Source organism: Talaromyces amestolkiae (assembly GCF_001896365.1).
Source record: "Talaromyces amestolkiae strain CIB chromosome Unknown scaffold11.1, whole genome shotgun sequence".
Lineage (NCBI taxonomy): Eukaryota > Fungi > Ascomycota > Eurotiomycetes > Eurotiales > Trichocomaceae > Talaromyces > Talaromyces amestolkiae.
This window is the reverse complement of record NW_024468047.1, coordinates 1,082,222-1,101,317: the sequence shown is the minus strand read 5'-3', so window position 1 is coordinate 1,101,317 and position 19,096 is coordinate 1,082,222. Positions and strand designations below refer to the sequence as shown.

Genomic DNA, 19,096 nt, shown 5'->3' with positions numbered 1-19,096 from the left:
GCCAGATGCAATATATTATATCTAGGAGATCTGATGGGACCTAATACGTGGTAAGCAGTAACTAGTAACTTAGCAGGTGGAAATATTTGAGAATATCCGCGCAGTTCCGTATCCTCTGTCGAGAGGAAAAGTCAATGGATCTGACCATGCTGACTTGGGCCGTGTTGGCGCTCAATTCAGAGTTTCTCGTGTTCGGGACGAAATCAAAACATAATTCAATACCGCACAGATACCTGGTAGTCCTGCAGCTTTCCAAGGACAGGGGTACGGATCGATTTCCCTTAAGCGCCGAGAATAATCATCACTTCAATGTATACAATATAGATATATCGTGTCTATGATTTCTGACTGGTCTATATGACTACTCTGATCACATAACATACCCACGGAGAAATCTCGGGGTTTGTTTCATGTCTCCCCTGAGATGTCAATACGTACTCTGTCCATATGCTGTATACATAGTCGTACGCGCTCCGTACGTAGCGGTAATGTCAAATCGTATTCAATTGCAACTTGAACATGCTAAGGCCATCTCGTCGATCTTCCACGTGGTGAAAATTTTCTCTCTCCCAATCAGCTTGCCCCTACTCCGAGTCCGCTATATCACACTAGTAATCCCGGTAGCGTATACCCAAGGACGACAAACCGGTCGAGATGGACTTAGTGAAGTAGGCTAAGCAAGCCCACATCATAACGTGGCTAGGGCAGGGTCTAACCACTTCGCTCTTCGCTCACAGCTCTCGTAGGGCAGATTTAAGAATCTGCTGGATTGATTCAGCTCGCTCTTGCGCCAGCCACAGCTCCATGCGTTGTCGTTGTCTGTCACTCAGGACCCCCGCGCCCGCTTCGCTAGTGGCCTGTGCAGCCGCTGTCCCCTGAGAAGCCACTTTGATGAATTTTTCTGCTGCTCGGGCACGCTTGAGACGAAGGCTTTCGATAGACGGGTCGATCTCAGCGAATAGGAGGCCATCACCCAACATTTGTAATCGTTCTTGTAGCGCCGGGCGGTCCACTGTTTGTTTCTCTCCGGATAATTCATCCCCTATCCTATCAAAGACGCCCTGTAAACCGGTGTAGAGGTTGTCCATCACTTGTCGCCTGTTCCCCTGTAGGCATTGTTCGACACACTTGATGACGAACTTCAGCTGATCTGTGGCTCGTTACGTATGTTAGTGGATCGATATAGTCAAGTTTCAACCATTTCAAAACTCTAAACGGCTGCTGTCAACTCACCAGATGCAGGCACTTTAACTGTGGGGTTTATGCACCGGATCAAACACCTGGTACATGCTGCTAACGTCTCATTCTCCCTGTCATGAATCAGTTACTCAGCCTTACCGGACAGAAGAAATAATCTGAAGCTAAAAGCCCGAGGAGCATGGAGAGCAGCAGGGGTCTACGCTAAGCTTGGACTCACAGGGCTTTGGAAGAGTGGTCCCCATCGATATCCATCTTGACATTGTCGCTATCATCGAGGTCGGCAATAATTGGCTCAACAATCATGATGGCGTCCGAAAGGAGGTCCAAATCAGGTCGCCGGATCTCTGCGAAATCTGCCAACGCATTTAGTGCGTGTGGGCGATACGCCACGTTATTTCGCTTGGCTTCTCTGAGAATAATCACCTGGCAAACATGGTTAGTAGCCGGCCGCTCCGCAAGTCTAATCGCCAGACTATTGAATAGGGCTGCAGGAAACTAATCTGTCTTGTGCTTACTTTCATTTGTTGGCTGACGTCTCCCCTGGATTGCCAAAAGGTCCGCGAGTTTTCCACGAATTTGACAAAAGCTTTCAAAACCTTCTCCTTACCGTCCCACGTTTTCCCATTCACGGCCTTTTCTAGAATCGGCCAGACGATTTCTGCTGTTGATTGATCGAGGGATTTCCCGAGACTGATGACCACGTCAGCTGTCGCAAGGCAGGCACTGTGTTTAATGGTCCAATTGGACGATTCTAGCCGCTCGGATATAATTGCTGTGATTTCTTTTAGGTACAAAGCGACTGCACGAGGTCCACCGACGTTGTCTTGCCAGGTCTTTTCGAATATCTCGCGAGTTTGTTCATCAATGTCTTGTTTGGCGACAAACACAAATGGTAGGGCTGCCGTAGCGAAGTTTGCAAACCTATCACTTGACAGCTTCGACATGGAATGTAGAATTTCTCCGGCGACTGTCCGCTGAGAAGTCTCCTCCGAATTGAAATATAGTGATTTGGTGAAAGCAATGGTCTCTAGCACGCGCTCGTCACTTGCCAATCGGATCATATATCCGATAGAGGCACTGTACGAAACACTGACTGTCTCGTTGCGGTCAAGAACGTGCTTAGTCAATAGTTGTATAAATCTGTCGGCATAAGGACCAAACAGGAGTTGCTTTCCGCTTAGGAGAGCTAGGACTCTGCTACACCCGACCTTCGAGGGCAAGCCCACAGCAGTGCGTAGAACTACCTCTAATCTGGCGGCAACCTCTTTCATAGCAGTTTCATCCAGACCGTCTAGAAGATATCGTTCAATGCTTTCCATCATCGGGGACATTCGAATACTCGATAGACGCATTTTATCAATCTCCTGTCCGGTAAGTCCGTATTTGTCTGCATTCAGATGGACGTAGTTCACCGCCTGAGGTTCAAGAGAACTTAGGGAAGATAGGAACTTCTCCAATATATGAGCCATGAATGGACGTAGAAGACCACTTGGACTCTTCTTGATGATCTGTACCAATGTCGATATCGCATAACCTTGTACCTCTTGTGCACTTGACTCCATACCGTCTTGACCTAGAAGGAATGGGATGATATGTCCTAGCATAGTCTTTGCTCGTTTCGAGTCTGTATCTCCGACTTCGAGGGTGCGAATCAAGATATTCGTAATGACTTGGCAAAGCCGCAAAGCTGCTGTACGTACAGACTCCTTGATGTCATCCATGACCTTGAAGGCTTTGCTTAGAATCTCATTGAGATACTTGTCGTACTTTTCAATCGAGCGTCCTTGTAACAGATCTGCAATAGCAGCACAGCTAGCTTGACGAACTCGCCACTCTCTTCCCGCGATGATACTGGACAACAAATCATCCATGATTGCATCGAATTGGATATCTAGCAGAGCTGTAGAATCCTTGACAAGCGCTTGCCAAATGTCGTTCATTGACCTTTGCACATTCGGATTTGGGTCAAATCGGTACCGATACAACTTGGGATAAATCTTCGGGTTTCTAGCAAGATATCCGCTCACACTCGAGTCCGACAAGACATTACTGAGGCCAAACCTGCCAAATGCTGCTCGGCTTGACCAGATTGCATTGTTTGACGCCAAGGACATGAATCGATAAACGAGACTTGGGTCACCAACTTCAGATGCCAGATTCATGATGTCCTTGTACGTAGTGACTGATTTCCCTTCACCAGTCGGAAGAGCACCGGGCTCGAAAAGCTCCGTGTCGCCTGTAACTTTGCCTCCCATGTTGGCACCATTGCCAGTGAAAGAGCCAACCAGATCGCGCACGAGATCGTCTCGCAAATCCTGGTCACCCATTTCATACACCAGACTCAATCCTCTCGAGCCTGTTTCTTGTACAACCTCATCCCGATCAGCCAGGAGACCAGCGAACGCAGCCTGGAATGCCCGAAGCCGTTGTTGCACTCCTTCAAGCTCTCCGCAATCTTTAACGAGACAGAGCGCCCAGATAGCGGATGCCTTTCGTAGCGAAGGCTTGGAAGCCTTGCAATCTGTGATTAGCTTATCAGCCAGCTCTGAAAGGATAGTTGCTGGGATCTTTGCATCCAATGGAGTCTCGTCCACGTCAAATTCACCGATCAATGACTTTGATGCCCATCCTGCAGCAGCAGTACTCAAAGACTCTCCGACTGGGAACTGGACTTCTGGTTTGCGAATTTCATGCAATCCATGCAGCGATGTCATGATTTCATTAAACGCCGCTTGATCTTCACCCCCATCACGTAGCACAACCAATGACAACTGACCTAATGCGTGAATTGCATTTTCCTGCTCTTTCTTAGCCTGTTCTTCAAGCTTAGACTGGATAGTCTTCCAACTACCAGCCTCGGATAATTTGCCGTAATTGAGTACTTGTGCGAGCGCTAGTTGGCCAATAGTCACTTGCACAGCCTCAGAAAGTTGTGAGTCTCTTGATTGATCCAGTATCACAATGACGAGCGCGATATATTGTTCGATTTGTGCTTCAGGAATGACACTCAATCTTCTACGATATGCCAATCGACTAAGCAGATACGATGCAGCAAGAACAGCTCCTCGGACTTTATTGGCTGCTTCACCGACAGCACCTTTCCATCCTGTGCTTGTATTGAATAATTCAGAGAATACATGTTGACAATCGGTCTCGGTGACGGATGTATGAGAAGCGAGAATCCCAAAACTCCTTGCCGCAATGCGCTGAAGTACATGATCGTTAGTCGAGTAGATTCGCTCTAGAATTGATGGAGCTTTGGATGTAACTGTTGCTATGTCTTGGTTCGAAGTCAATGAGCCGATGTCAAGAAAGTCTCGACCGCAGTCGCTGCTTTGGAGTCCGGTTGATCGAATGACACCGGTTAGAGCACTATTCAGCCATGTCGTCATCACCGAATTAGATTGTTGAGAGATAATATCCCTAACGCCGTGTCTCATTTGCGCGTCGGATCGAAGGAGGGTCTCGAGTTTATACTCCCATTCTTGGTCTATGTCAATAGGTGCTTGCGTCTTTGATAATGCTTCCCAGACTAGTAGATTTTTGCAGAAGCGAACTGCTGGTGCAATAACACCGCGTGAATCGCTTTTTGATGGGTCTGAATCACCTAGTTTCACCAGCAATTGTGCTGCTTGCTGAAAGCTGGGGAACTTGTATTGTGGTAAATCCTCCAACTTTGTTGAAGATGGTGCACCCCTGACAGGGTTGAGCATTCGATACCAGTACGGATGGAGACCCTTCTTTCCTTCTTCAATGACCTCTCTTGTTGCTTGTGACGTATTAGCAATAGCAAGAAGATCGATCCATCGAGCAGTGAGGTCCCAATAGGGTAGACACCGATTGGCATATCGTACAGCAGTATAGTGCGTACTGCGAACGATAGGGTAACCAGTCAACGAAGAATCCGTGCCGGGTTGGCTCTGCATCTGGAATTCGAGAAAGTTTCCAAGCTCAGACTGTACGCCTTCAGGAAGGTTTCCGGTGCAAGAATTCAGAATACTGCCCAATGCTTGCTCTATGCTAACGTATATCTCTGCAGCCGAGGCGTCCGAAGCAAGTGAGCTAAAGAGCCATCGTAGAAGATCCATATCAATGTAGTCTACGCCGCCACCTGACACAATTTTTGGAGACAACACGCCGATACTTTCATATGCCAATCCTCGTAGACCGACATCCGTCTGAGACAATCTTTGACCACTAGCACCTGGATCTGGCCACCCCTGCGACTCGACAAATTGACGTAATCCAACAACAGCATTTGGCGCAATAACCTTCAAATCAGACGGCGCGCCCATACGAACAACCCAGGTGATGAACATGAAAATCTGAGACCTTAGCTTGGAGGCCTGCAGACCCTGCGCAGATTGGGCAATAGACGAAAACAAGCCTTCGTCGAGTAGCTTGCTAATCTCGCCGGTGTATGTGGTTGCTTTCACGGATTTACCAAGAAAGCTCAGGATCTTGACCTGAAGCGGGATACGTGCAGAAAGAGCCGCATCGCTTCCTGTAGTTCCGAAGTAGAGCTTATACAACTGTTCAACAACCTCAGCATCTTCGAGGTCGGGGTTGAATCGCTTCAGAATATCGTCGCCAATGTCTGAGAGGCGAGAGTTAGAGTCAGCGGAGAGTATGACAGCTGGTAAAAATCGATCTGAATTGTCGAAAGCGCCGCTCGCAAGGAACTTTGCGACGAAATATTTCGTCTCTGTCAGATTCAGCCCGCCTTGCACAGTAGGATTCCAAGTTTCTTCGTAAGTGGCCGATTTGTTGAGAAATGTGTACTCTGACGGAGACAGCCCGGGACATGTACGAGCGTCTTTCGCTGCTTGCGACAGAAGCAGCAATTTTCCCAACCAAAAGGCCAAAGATCGCGTATCTGCCTTTGAAAGAGAAAGCTTCTCGCCCAATTTCTGATCCTCGGGACTATCCTTTGGCGGCAGCCGTAACAAAGGCAACAACCTCAAAATCAGATTAAACACACTCGCTGTCTGGGCGGATGTAACATCAAGCTCAGCAATACCCTGCAACGCAGCAGGTAACAGCTCTACTCGTGCCGACGCATCAAGTCGATCGATTCCCTGCTGAATATAAATCAGATCAAAATGTCTGATTAACTGCGAGCTCTGTTCCTTGAACTGCTTCAACAGCGCGGTAACGGGTAGCTGTATTGATTGCGGCTTTATCCTCAAATTGATATGTTGACAGATTGCGATGACCTTGTTGCGCACGGCTAGATGCTCTGATGCTAGTTTTAGGAGTAAGGGGGCTAGATATGTCTGGAGCAGCTTTTGGAGCTTCTCGTCTGAGTCGGCCAGGGCAATTCGGAGCTCCACTTTGGAGACCAAGCTGAGCTCGCGAGCTTCAGGGCTCTCGCCTGAGGACATTATGAGCTGTGGGATGTTTCGGAGAGACTCATGGATGTTTCGAGTTTATCGTGATGAGATTACCATGTGCAGACCTGACCTCGAGCTATGTATGTATCTGTTGTTTATACGCCACAGCCAGGCAGCGGAATTGGATGATTGTAAATCATTGACCGCTTCTGGAGCCCGCCAAATGGAAGTATGTAGAAGTTCACGTGACTTGTACAGTCGGCTCTTTGACAATGCTTTTTCAAGAAAAGAAAAGAAAATTAAAGAAGAAAAGTTAATTTGTCTTGTGTACTATTCAATTAGTGTATTTCATTGATACTTATTGTGTTCCAAGGTCGTCGCTCTCTAGATTACCGAATCGTACATCATCTCTATAACATAATTCATAACCAAGTTCGTCAAACATCTCCAATCAAATATACACTGGATCCTGTCGCCGTTTCTCGGCCGCCTCTCCTCTCAAGAAACGATCAACTTCCCGCACGGCGTCATCGTTCTGACTGGGTGAAGTTCTTCTCTGTCCATCGCCAAAAAGACACTGCCAAAGATCATCTTTACCAACTAGCTCGCCTCCCGAAACGCCTGAAGCCAGCAATTTGCCCAAAGTAGCATCTTGCATTTCAAGAGAATTAGCCGAGTCGATCGCTGTTTCGGTAAGATTTTCTATAGTGGTTCCGTTTTTGAGTCCAGGACTTGGTGAGTGCAGGACTTTTTGCTTTTCCATCTCCTTTTCCTTTTGTACGATGTGGCTCAGTCTCCGAGAGACGGAAATTTGGTAGATTGATTCCTCGACCGTGTCGGAGACGAGATACATCCATACTGTCGTTGGGCGATGTTGACCGATACGATGCACACGAGCTATGGCTTGTAGCTCGATTGCAGTGTTGATCAAGGGCTCGCAGAGGAAGACATGGGTCGCATTGACAAGATTTAGCCCAGACGAATGAGCTCGAGCATGCAAAAGGAAGCCTTCAGCCTGCAGTATTCATTAGCCATTAATCATTCAATATAATCGCCATATAGAACATACCGCCGGATCCTCTTTAAACCTCTGGATCCCATCCTTGGCCTCCACACTACTGTATCCTATCCCGAACCGAGAAAAAGCATTGGCCAAAACTCCAAGAAAGTCTTTGTATTGAGAAAACACAATCGACTTGGCTCCAGGATCATGCTCCCGTAGCCACATCAGATGTCGAGACAACGTATCGATCTTTGTGCCGAAAGAAGTCGGAAGATCAATGTCCTTGATCTCTTGCAAAATGCCAGTGCTAATGTCTGAGTATATGCCATTCTGCGAGGGTCGCTCATGTTCAATCTTTGTAGGAGTTCTTTCCTCTCGTGCAAGCAGCTCTTTTGGCTTGTATGTGATTTGATGGAAATCGTTTGCCTTGAGCTTCTTCTTGCATGCTGGACATGTCCGGTGTTGATGCCACCAGATGCGTAAACAGTCCTTGCAATACTTGTGACCACAGACAGTCAAAACGCCTAGGAATGTTAACATTGATACTTGGACACTGTGCGTGTGAAAGTAACTTACCAACTTCAAACGTGCATTGACAAATAATACACTGTCGTGTACTCTCATCTGGCTCCGACTCATCTCGTAAATGAATCAAATACCGTCGCTTAGATTGCAGACTATCCAGTTTCTGCTGCATCTTATTCTCGGCTTCGAGTTTCGAATCGTAGGCTGCCTGGTCAACAGGCTTGCCCACGCTTTCTTCGTCGTATGGTGCGACAGTGTCCGAAATTTGTTGCAATTGTCTATAGTATTCCAATCTGTTATTCATAGTGTCTCGGAACAATTCAACTTCCTTGTCCAAGGCTGTGATGACTTTTGCTTGCTCTGCTGATATCTTACTCACGCGCTCAAGAGCTTCGTTGACAATAACAGCTTCAGCTCGAGCTCGTGTACTCCCTTCATTGGCTTGCCATTCCAATGACGTAGTTAGGGTGCGCATATCGCTGATGATCCCTCGTAGCGATCCAAGATCGGCTTTTGGCTTCAGCTTTTTACGGGTTTCCATAATCTTGAGGTATAATTCAGGAGATGGGCCCTTTTCCTCATGTGCCTCGGCTGTTCCGACCTCGACTTCATGTTTAATCAAGAAATTCGTTTGACCAGTAAGAGCATCATGACGATCGGCGTACATTACACGAAGGCCTTCCATGTAGACGTACATTTCATCTTGATGTTTGGTTGATGTCTCGTACTCATTACCTTCGAGCTCACTGGTTTTCTCTTCGTCAATAAGCGACTGTCGAAGCAATTTGATCATTGCGTCCCTCCACTCGTTGAATTGCTCGCGGTTTTCATTCATAGCGTCACAGAAATCCTCCAGTCGTTCGAATAACCGGCGCGCCTCAATTCCCAATGTCGGAAGTTGAGCTTTCAACACAGGGATTTTGACAAATGAATTATTGTTTGCTTTATCATCAAGAACTTTGATGTACCTTCTGACCTTTCGCGCGACGTCTTTGAGTAGCTCCTTTCGGATCAGCTTTGCTTCATCGTAGGCTTCTCCTTCGGCTTTCTCTAGGGCCTTGAACTCTTCCGAGTTAGGCTTCGTCATCTTCTCATCGGTCTTGATTTGATAGAAAGCATTGGCGGTGAAGAACTTGCAAACATGCTGTACTTCCAAAGCTGCTCGAAGACGTGCTTTACATGCTCCGATGCGACTTGTCTTTCCTGACTGATCGGCTTCATCCTTTCCACTTTCGACGTCCGAGTCTTGATCTGAAGCGTCCCCGCCGCTACTTTTGGATTTTACAATTTCAGCTTCCAGTTGCTCCCTACAGTCACTGACCATCTGGGTTGCGCGCACCAATCCTTTTTGCCATATCTCTAGAGCCTCTCGCCGCTGAAGGGCGTTCTCAAGTAATTGACCACGACGAGCTTGCGAGAGAAGCAACATACGTTCTTCGGCGCGGATGGAGGTCTCGTTCTGATCGATCATTACCTCAAGTACCTCATCTACAGACCTTAATGGCCCGTTCCTGATACCTAGCGCTTTACGGTTTCGGTGAGCAACTTCAGGATGTAGACATGTCTGACGAAGCCTAGTAAGCCAGCCTCGCATCTTCTCTATCGAGGCCTGGGATTCAGGATTCCAATCCTGATTAAGAGGAGCACCAGTAGAATCGACACCACAGGCCTCGCACATCTGTTCGAATAATTGACCATAATGCTGCTCCTCAATCGCAGTAAACGGAATGGTTATAACGACCCTCTTCTGTGGTGGCAATTTCATTTCATCCCTGATGAAGTGCTTACTATGTCGAAGTGATAGTCTCTTGACGATTGACTTGAAAGCTGGGTAATAGGCGCTGTAAAGTCTGCTCCAGAGATCAATCGAGCCGCAAAATGGCTCATATCTCAAGAACTGCAATAGTCCAAAAAAGTCTCTCATGTCTTTGCGGATAGGTGTTCCCGTTACAGCCCAAGCATTCACTCGTGGAATAAGACGGGCGACTTGAGCCGCGTTGCTGACGCCGCTTTCAATCATTTGAGCCTCATCAAGACAGACACGCCACCAAAAAATGCGTACAAGCGGCGATTTTGGGGCTGTGAATCGCTTTTCATTGCGCATATTCCGCTGCGGCGGGTCGGTCGCAAAATGAACCTCTTTCGCGAGGACATTATATGTGGTCAAAACCACATCGGTATCCCTGAATATATCCAGAAGCTCTTCTTGAGACATTTTAGAGTTAGCTTGATAGCCCTTGTAATCGAAGACTTTAAGCGAAGGCGCGTGGTTTTGCAGCTCCTGCTTCCACTGTTCAAGGATTGCAGGTGGCGTGATGATGAGAGTTGCGCGCGAATTGACAAGAGATTCATGTGCATCATCATCAGCCATGGCACGCTGATGGAGAGATATCAATGTAATCATCTCAACTGTTTTCCCGAGACCCATCTCCTCAGCAAGAATGCCGCCTCTCAGGTTTCTATTCGAATCGTACCAGGGAGACATGTCGGTCGTCACAACCCTGTAGAGTTGGCTGGAAAAACAACGGCGGCCATCCACATCTGTAAATTCTTGAAAAGACTCCGGTAGGCCCGCTACTTCCTTTCTCCTTGGAACTACATTCCCATATTTATCTAGCTCCACGTGTTCCTTCTCCAACAACCACCGTACCGCCCGATTCTGAAACGGAAAGAGCTTGCATTCGACCAGAGGACATTTTATCTCACTAGATGCCGCTGGGGTATTCGCTGGAACATGAACATTATCATAAAAGTCCCGAGGCGTCCATTGGACATGTCTCTTGTTGAACTGGTCTGTCGTTTGCTGGTACAAACCTTCTCCAGACGGTGTATATTGAACAAAAGCTATTCCCGGAGGACCCTTGACTTTGGCATTTGCTGGGATGAACAAAGTATCTTTCCAAAGGACATCGACGTACAGATGAAACGAGCGGGAATCTTGACAAGAGAGGCGAGCCCGGTAGCTGAAGAGGGAACGATCCCCATTAGGAGTGTCTATCGAGGTGGCGCAAGTTGCCAGCGACAAATGCGAAACGAGATTTCCAACATCCCCTCCAAACAACTGAAACGAAGAAGTTTGTTTTTTGTTTTTTGTCCGTATATCCAGCCAGTGCTCGTTCGTATTGTTGTCAGATGTGGGGCGATCGGACGGTTTGAGGTCAGATGAAGATAACATGCGCTTCTCGTTTCGATACTTCAAAAGAACGGGCAGGTCATAGGACGGGGGCAGTGAATGTTGAAGACTTTGCTCTGATAAATTCTGATAAAATGATTAGTTTAGCCCTCTACGTCAGATTGATGCGCGCTTGTGTGCCAACTTGCGATAAAACAACTTACCAAGTCGATAGTAATTCGACAAAGAACAACATATTCCTTTCGATGAGGCGTATCTGCTACCTGGACCAAATCTGCAGTCGAGTCATCATCTAATTTGCGACGCTTGTTCGGCCGTTCATCGTTTGGTGAGATCTGCGATGCAATGAAACTTTCTATCGACTGCGCAATAGAGTCTGTAACGGTTAGCTTGAATCGACTCATTTTCAATCAACGATCTAGTGTACCTGTGATGTTCTGCCTGTACGTAACGACAGTCATGGCTACACCTACCCCAGCCAGCTGATGAGTAAAAGAAAGCAACGCGATGAAAGAGGCAAAGAAATGAAAAGAAAAGAGAAAGAGAAATAATCAAAGCATGGGCCGAATATGGTTGTAATTATGCACGTGACTTGCTTATCGGACTCCACTGTGGGGATTAAGTAAGCTTCTGGTGGGTCCCCGATAACCCAATGTTATCTTATTGTGAAATCTATATACGAGGCACAATGAAAAGAGTAGCGAACATCAAATTTCTGCAATATTAAATGATAGTCATAGAAATAACTAGTTCGGACCTCGTCCCAGAATGCTCCTAATACTAGGCCGTCCTCCAGCAGAGAACCAACTATTCTGAGCTGTCGATGACAAGGGCTGCGAGTCACTACTAGGCGTCACAACAGTGCCATTGATTGCTTGCACATAGGTGCTATACGTTGTCCCAGCAGAGGTCTCCGTAAAATCTTGAGTAGTCTCTCCAGAGGAGTAAGAGCCTGTCGTATTCCCATAATAATGCGCCTCGCCCCATTGGTGGGTCTGCACATCGATCGGCCCTGAAGTAAGCGTGTAAGTAGATATGCCGAGGCCTCCGGTGGATGATATTGACAATCCACGATCCATAATGGCGTCGATAGCCGTAGAGTTTGCTGTCAGGGCATAGGTGGTATTCACATCGATCGGATAGCTGAATGTGGTTGAGTATTCTTCCAACTTTCCGTCGAGGCCGAAGCCTTTAGCAATTGATACTCCAGTAGTTTTCTGGATATTTCTCTGGCTCAAACCGTCTTGGTTGAGATATCCGTCGTTATAAAATGACAGTTCTTGGGTCCATGAACTTGACCCCGACGTGATTATGAGGTTTCGGTGTGCAGAAACCGAATATGAAAGGGTCTCGTTTGTAGTCGAATTCGCAACCAGATTTCGTGAAAAACTGAACTGCGGTTCCGGAGCATTGATAGTCGGTGGCACGCCAGTCGGCTTGATAGTATTTTCCCCGCTATCATTAAGGTAAATGAAGACTTTACCCGTAACTATCCAATATGAATTAACAGTTTGGGTCAGACTTATGTCGTCACTGCTTGGGGTATCAAGACCAGCAACTTTGATCTCGAAGGAGTGTGCTTTGCCATCGAGCAGAAGTGGAAGAAAAGGCGAGATATCAATTTCTGGTTCCCGCAGGTCAAATGCATCAATTCCGACGATCGGCCGCCAGAAGCCGGGTGCGACACCTCCAGTAAAAATGATTGGGAATGGCCACACAACTCCAGCAAGTAATCCATCAATATAAAGCTGGACCTCACGGAAGGGGGAATAGCCGTAAAGTACGCCAATAGTCGAGTCAAAGTCGTCTGTGTCCTCGTTCAAAACAGCCGACCACCAGAATTCCTCCTCTGATTGACCACAGGCTGAGATAGAAACCACCGCTCTTTGCGCATTGCTAGGAAAGGTTAGATCAACAGTAGCGTTATCAGAAGGGACATTAAAAGCACTGGCAGCATCATCCACGGATTTGTGAGCCGAGATTGGGAAGATTAAATCCGCCGTTCGTACGTTATTCTCCTTGGTAAAGGATGCCGTCAAAGTAGTATTGAATGATCCCGTGTACGTGCTGTCAATCAGGTTGCCGAGGTCAAATATGATTTTTTGAGGAGTTTTCCACAATGTCAAATACTGCGACATTTCTTTGATATAGGTCCACGCAATCCCGTTGGTGGTCGGCTCTGCTGTGGATGTCCTGAAGACTTCTGTATCGTTCAGGTACATCAACGCCAATCGATCAAACTGCCGTCCTCGTGACGTGACCGTAAAATTGATCCTGACAGTGTCAAAGTCGCAATCAGGTGGTGTAAAATTTCCTATAACCATCATATAAGATAGATGTATCGAAAACAACTCGATAAATTACTAACCAACAAATGGCTGTCCATAGCTATACCCAAAAGAATATTCCATCAACAAAATGACCTGGTCACATCCTTGACTCGGAGGGTCAAATTCGACAGGTTTGTATACTTCGAAGTCAATTAAAACCGAGCTCGAGTTCGTGGTAGAAGCCTGTCGGCGCAAAACATTATTTGCATAGTCATTGTAAGCAGCCACGAAGGAGTACAACCCGAACAGGCTCAAGCAAAGAGCGCCTGAGGTCTTCATGATGTCGGATGTATTAGATGCAGATCTGTGACTTTTCTCGCTGGAAGGGAAAGTAACATCGCCTTTGCACTCTTTCGCGGACACAAGGTCGGATTTTATAGTGTCATAAGGCGAAATAGTGGGTGATTGACGCGTCCTTTGATACCATGCGATTAACCTGCAAATGGCCCACACAGGGATCAGGAAGATAACCAGGATCGCTAAGTACGAGTCAATGTGACCAAACTCCATCGAGAAGGTGTGTAACGAAACTGCAGATTAGCGTTGGCTTTAAATTGTGTAGCAACCAAGCAATCATTAATTGTGGAGATTGTTGACATCGATTGCCCCTGCCCCTGTTTGGTTACTCAACGGTCGATTCGATAAATTGTGTAAATGGGCTTGCAAATTTCGGCATCTTGTTTCCTTCTCAGACAGCACAGGCTAATAAACCATGTCCAAAGGCACCGACTTGGTTGGTGGACAATGATTCCAAATGGAGAGATCAGCACTCTTGCGGGATGTTTATTAGGCTAGTCAAGCCGTCGTGTACGGTGGACTGCAACTATATCAAGAGCAGATTCGTAATTCATCTGTATTAATACGTTATCTTGGGGATTCCTCCATAGACTTACAATTCTGTTACTTGAAAGATTACCGTTATCTTCTCTATGTCTATTTACATATATGTTGGTCGCCGTATAACAGAGCATTCAAGCTTTATTGAGGTTACAATCGAAAGAGGAGGCGCTCCACAGACCCTTGCCATTTTAGGGCTAGATATTAGAAGCGCATACAATGCTCAGATTGCAAAAGATATAAGATAGACCACCAAGCTATCATCAAGTACATGAATTTACAAGTGGATAGTACTACAATGATGAAAAGACTCGAAGTATATTTCTATCACAAACAACGAGCGTTATCATCACACAGAGGAGGTATTCAAATGAGGTAAATGAGCTACTTGTGTTGTGTTCTGGGTGCTAGCTGTCTAGCTACTCAACCATAAAAATCTCTGGTTTCGCGACGTATAGCTCATCCAGACTTTTAATTTCCTCATCTGTTAGCAGCTCATTCGAAGCCAATGTAACAGCCTCTGCGGCCTCATCTACTCTGTCAACACTTGCCAAGCCGACAATAGGATTGACTCCCTTCTTCAAAGACCACACGATAGCAATTTGAGCCATACTACAGTGCTTTTCTCCTGCCAGCTCCTCCACACGTTTGATAATTTTAGTGTCTGCTTCTGTCACTTTGCCGACTAAAAGTTGTGAGTACACGTCGCTCGTCTGACGAACTGTGGGCTGCTCTTGCGTCACCTTGTATGGGCGAGCAAGGAGACCACGAGCCAGAGGAGACCAGGGAATAATGCCAATACCAGCATCACGGCAATATGCATGCATCTCACGCTCTTCTTCCCGGTATAACATAGAATGGTAGTCCTGCATGCTGATGAATTTGTGCCATCCATGCTTGTCGGCAATGTTGTTGAGAGCTTGGAATTCCCAGGCGTGCATCTAGAGAAAGTAAAGGTTAGCTCTGGCTATTGATTTTAAAAACATGACAAAAATGAGGTACATACCGAACTTGCGCCGATGTAACGTACTTTTCCACTCTCCACAATGTCATTGAGTGCTTTCATGATCTCTTCACGGGGCGTGTTGCGGTCAAGTCGATGTATCTGCAATACATCGATATACGTACCCAGTCTCTCGACACTAGCGTCCACTGCATCGAAGATATGCTTGCGAGATAGTCCAATCCGATTGACCATGATGCCATCGTTAACTGCTAGCATACGGAGTTTCTCCTCATCTGAGCGGCCAACGAAATCTGCGAGCTCAGGGATGCCACCATAACATTTTGTCAAAATAACAACCTTTCCACGTGCTACGTTATAATGCTTCAGTGCTTTGCCAATGATGCGTTCCGATTCGCCAAACGAGTATACATCGGACTGTACGAAGGTAATTAGAAACGCATGCACTCTTGACAAGAAAGAGTGAGGGAACTTACTGTATCCCAGGTATTGATACCTAGGTCTAAGGCATGCTTGAGGATCGGTAATGCCTGCTCTTCTGGGATGGCCCATTGCATATGATCTGAGGAACCAAGTGACATGGCGCCGAAGACCACTTTGGAAATTTTCAGGCCAGACCGGCCAAGTCTTGTCATGGAGTCAGTAAATTCAAGCTCCCATATACAGTTAACATGCTTCTAACCGAGTGTATTCCATCATTTTGCGCGTGATGCTTCACTTATAGTGCAATCAATTAAGGTCGATGTGAATGGGAAAGTTTTTGGTGAAGAAAGAGTCTTGCTCTTTATCCATATCTGGACTTTTCCTCCTTGATGGGGTCCCATGTTTCCCTATATATAGATTCTCGGATTACCAAATTTTCCAATTAACATAGGTACATATTGGGATATGTCCTCGATGAGGTGAGCATTGCTTCGTTGAGCATGTGGTTTACTCTTACAACCCTAACGAATAACCTCGTTGATTGGTTGGCAGACCGGGTGGACCCAATTGCTCACATCAGCAATTCTGACTGCGAGTAGACGAACAAAGTAGACGTTTCGTACGAAACGATATTTGACAGGGTGTTCAATGAGCAGTTTCATTCGGCGACAATAGAATAAGAGAACCTTTCTCACCATGGAGCTACTAATCGATCGCCTCTCATCTCATGCCACCATCGGGTCTGTTGGAAAAGCTCGCCCTGCGATCCGCCAATGAAGAACCACCACTTTCTGAGAAACCATGGCTGTGCTTCCCAGCTGCGGAAATCCCACGGTGCGCCAGATCCAGTGGCACAGTTCCCGTCTCCGAGATATGATCCCCAGCAGATCAGCCCGCCCTTTTCAAGGTCGTCACATAATTCCTCTTCGTCAAGTATAGGTGACTCCAAGGAACAAGCTTCGATAATTCGTTCTCGGAGGGTTGGAAAAGGCAGCCCATCGAGATATGGATGATGGCGGTGTCGAATCTGTGCTATAGTTGGTCGGAGGTGTGGAGCCACGTCGTCAAATTTTTCTTTAGTGATGACCATCCCAGCGACATCCTTCGAAAGAGGACCCCGGTAAAATGGGGATTCCGTCTCAGGGTTGCTGAGCATGCTAAAAGTGAGACCCAAAGATTCAATGCTAGCTCGGAGAGCAGCAATTGTAGTAAACTGTTTTAAGCGAAGATTATTGGCATAGACGTTAGGCAAAGCATGTACATGAATGCGCGTCCTGTTTTCAGGAACGAGTATTCTGTCCGTACGAAGGGGGACATTTAGCTCGTCTATCAAAACCGTTGCATTATTCAACGGACGGTGTGGTCGTCGAATAGAAGCATGGCGCATTCCAGCTCGAAAGATTTCTGAAACGGAGATTTCCCCAGACATGATTTGATTGTACGCAGTCTCGTCAACGTTATCGATCTCCCGCATCAACTGACTAAATACTCGTTCTCTTAGCGGCAAGTCCAAAGACTTCACGGACTGAGCCTGTATCAGCGAGCTGTTACTTTGATTTATTGGAGACTGGCCCGTCTGTAGGGTTCCACTGGTAACTGAATTGCCTGCTCTTGAAGAGGAATCTGATGCAAGCGAAGGAGATGTTGAGTGTGAACGCGCGTGAGGCGTTGCTTGGCTCGCTAGCCCACAACCTAGTAAAGTTGCAGTCGACGCAGAGTCATTAAGAACCGGGTTTTCTACACATGGATCCTGGGCGTCGAGCAATCTTTCCAAGGCTTGCATCCGCTTTTTTTGCCTTTCTCCTGTCTATCGGTCAGCCAGACAGCCTTGATGGGGAATAGTAGCTCGAACTAACGGTAACCCTTTTGAGCTATTCTGTTTTGCTGCTTCCTCCGATCCGAAGCCGGTTTCTTAGGGCGTGCATCAGGCATGGTAGTTGAGCAGTTGTTACTATGTTTAGACGAGGATGGTAATTCAAGCAACGATCATAGATGAATTACTATGTACAACGGGGTGATGAAAAGTCCATCATTCTGACCCACTTGTTCACCTATGATTGGTGAGTTTATCTAATGGGCTCCTTCCTAAATAAGAGAGAATTTTGGGCAGGATGCCACCTTTCCTGTGTACATGGTACCTGTATGTTATGCTCAACTGTGCTCATTGCTCACTACCCAGTCGCTGTGTCTGCACGATAGGCAAGACACCGTGGAATCTTTGCATCGATGGAATCGCACAGCTTAGCTTGTTGGGTGACAACGCATCAAGTGGCCCTACCTGCATTAGGCCAGAGATAGTGTTAAGATTTACTTCAGCAGGATCGCTTATAACGTCAGACTACCACCCCAGTATATTTATCTATGGTTCCTTGATCGAATAACAAATTCATGACATTCATAAAAGTCCTGGGGATCCCCAGCTTCGAAGCGACCGCCCATCTACCCAATCTGAGACGAAAAGACCAGATGTATGTGTATCTACATGAACATTTTGGCAACTGTCATCAGCCCATTGATGCTATCTCCAAGTCCAGCGCCGCCAATACCGCCGCCACCCAATCCGCTCACGGTGCCGCGACGGCTTATCTGCTCGAATTCGCGATTTCCCACGAGGCCGCTCGGTAGCCGCAGACCAACCATGGCCAACAGCTTCTGCAAAACGCCTCCCGTGATCAAGGGCACAATGACGAATAGGAAGACTTTGATGGGGTTACGACGACCATAGCTCCAGATATCTCGTAACAGACGCTTGATGCGGCGGATCATGCGCTCAATGAAGCCGGATCGAGGACGGACACCCTTTCGTGAATTGGACGAGGTGGAGAAGAATGAGCTGGTCGATCTGTTCTTGCTACCACCTCCAAGACTGAATATTGATGGCGCCGAGTGTCTGGAATGGCGCGACGAGTAGACGGAATTCGAGCGATGAGGAGATCGTTTGCGTACCCAGCCGCTCCCCGAGACAGAAGAACTGCCATCGAACCAACCCATATTTGCGATTGTAGTGCGCTTGTTGATAATCTCCGATTAAGTGGCCGCTATCGATTTGGGAAGCTCTGGTCAATTCAATGGATTGATCCACAATAAGCTCCTATCCGTACCAAGGACTGACTGTGGTTCTATCGCGGCTCTCTTGATGGACACACTTGATGAGAATGTCCAGATGACCCGCTATCAAGCATCAAACGACAGTTGAGATCGAATGATGTTTGAGATAATGCATAGAACCAGTCCATCTGGCGGAGAAAGTAATTCATGCAAGTAAGACAGAGCTGTGAACAATTGTAATGAGGTGGCTGGGACACACAGTCATTGGACATTTCTTATTGGTTGTCTTCAATTTAGCCT

The 19,096-nt window shown here is 46.9% G+C and overlaps 4 protein-coding genes across 4 annotated transcripts; all 4 read right to left on the bottom strand.

The window, feature by feature from the left end:
- Nucleotides 1-731: 731 nt before the first annotated feature.
- BHQ10_006316 (uncharacterized protein) lies at nucleotides 732-6,584 on the bottom strand (the record flags this gene model as incomplete). Its single annotated transcript, XM_040878889.1, has 5 exons — nucleotides 732-1,150; nucleotides 1,234-1,310; nucleotides 1,418-1,623; nucleotides 1,716-3,207; nucleotides 3,262-6,584. The coding sequence occupies 5 exons, from the start codon at nucleotides 6,582-6,584 to the stop codon at nucleotides 732-734; spliced, it is 5,517 nt and encodes a 1,838-aa protein (XP_040734820.1).
- A 400-nt stretch (nucleotides 6,585-6,984) lies between these two features.
- On the bottom strand, nucleotides 6,985-13,803 carry BHQ10_006315 (uncharacterized protein; the record flags this gene model as incomplete). The annotated part of the gene is made up of 6 exons (XM_040878888.1): nucleotides 6,985-7,548; nucleotides 7,603-8,060; nucleotides 8,113-11,320; nucleotides 11,398-11,570; nucleotides 11,952-13,508; nucleotides 13,563-13,803. The coding sequence occupies 6 exons, from the start codon at nucleotides 13,801-13,803 to the stop codon at nucleotides 6,985-6,987; spliced, it is 6,201 nt and encodes a 2,066-aa protein (XP_040734819.1).
- A 977-nt stretch (nucleotides 13,804-14,780) lies between these two features.
- On the bottom strand, nucleotides 14,781-16,024 carry BHQ10_006314 (uncharacterized protein; the record flags this gene model as incomplete). Its single annotated transcript, XM_040878887.1, has 4 exons — nucleotides 14,781-15,302; nucleotides 15,368-15,742; nucleotides 15,802-15,952; nucleotides 16,008-16,024. The coding sequence occupies 4 exons, from the start codon at nucleotides 16,022-16,024 to the stop codon at nucleotides 14,781-14,783; spliced, it is 1,065 nt and encodes a 354-aa protein (XP_040734818.1).
- A 2,202-nt stretch (nucleotides 16,025-18,226) lies between these two features.
- Nucleotides 18,227-18,739, bottom strand: BHQ10_006313 (uncharacterized protein; the record flags this gene model as incomplete). Its single annotated transcript, XM_040878886.1, has 1 exon — nucleotides 18,227-18,739. One exon carries the CDS (start codon nucleotides 18,737-18,739, stop codon nucleotides 18,227-18,229), a length of 513 nt encoding a protein of 170 aa, XP_040734817.1.
- Between the last annotated feature and the right edge of the window lie 357 nt (nucleotides 18,740-19,096).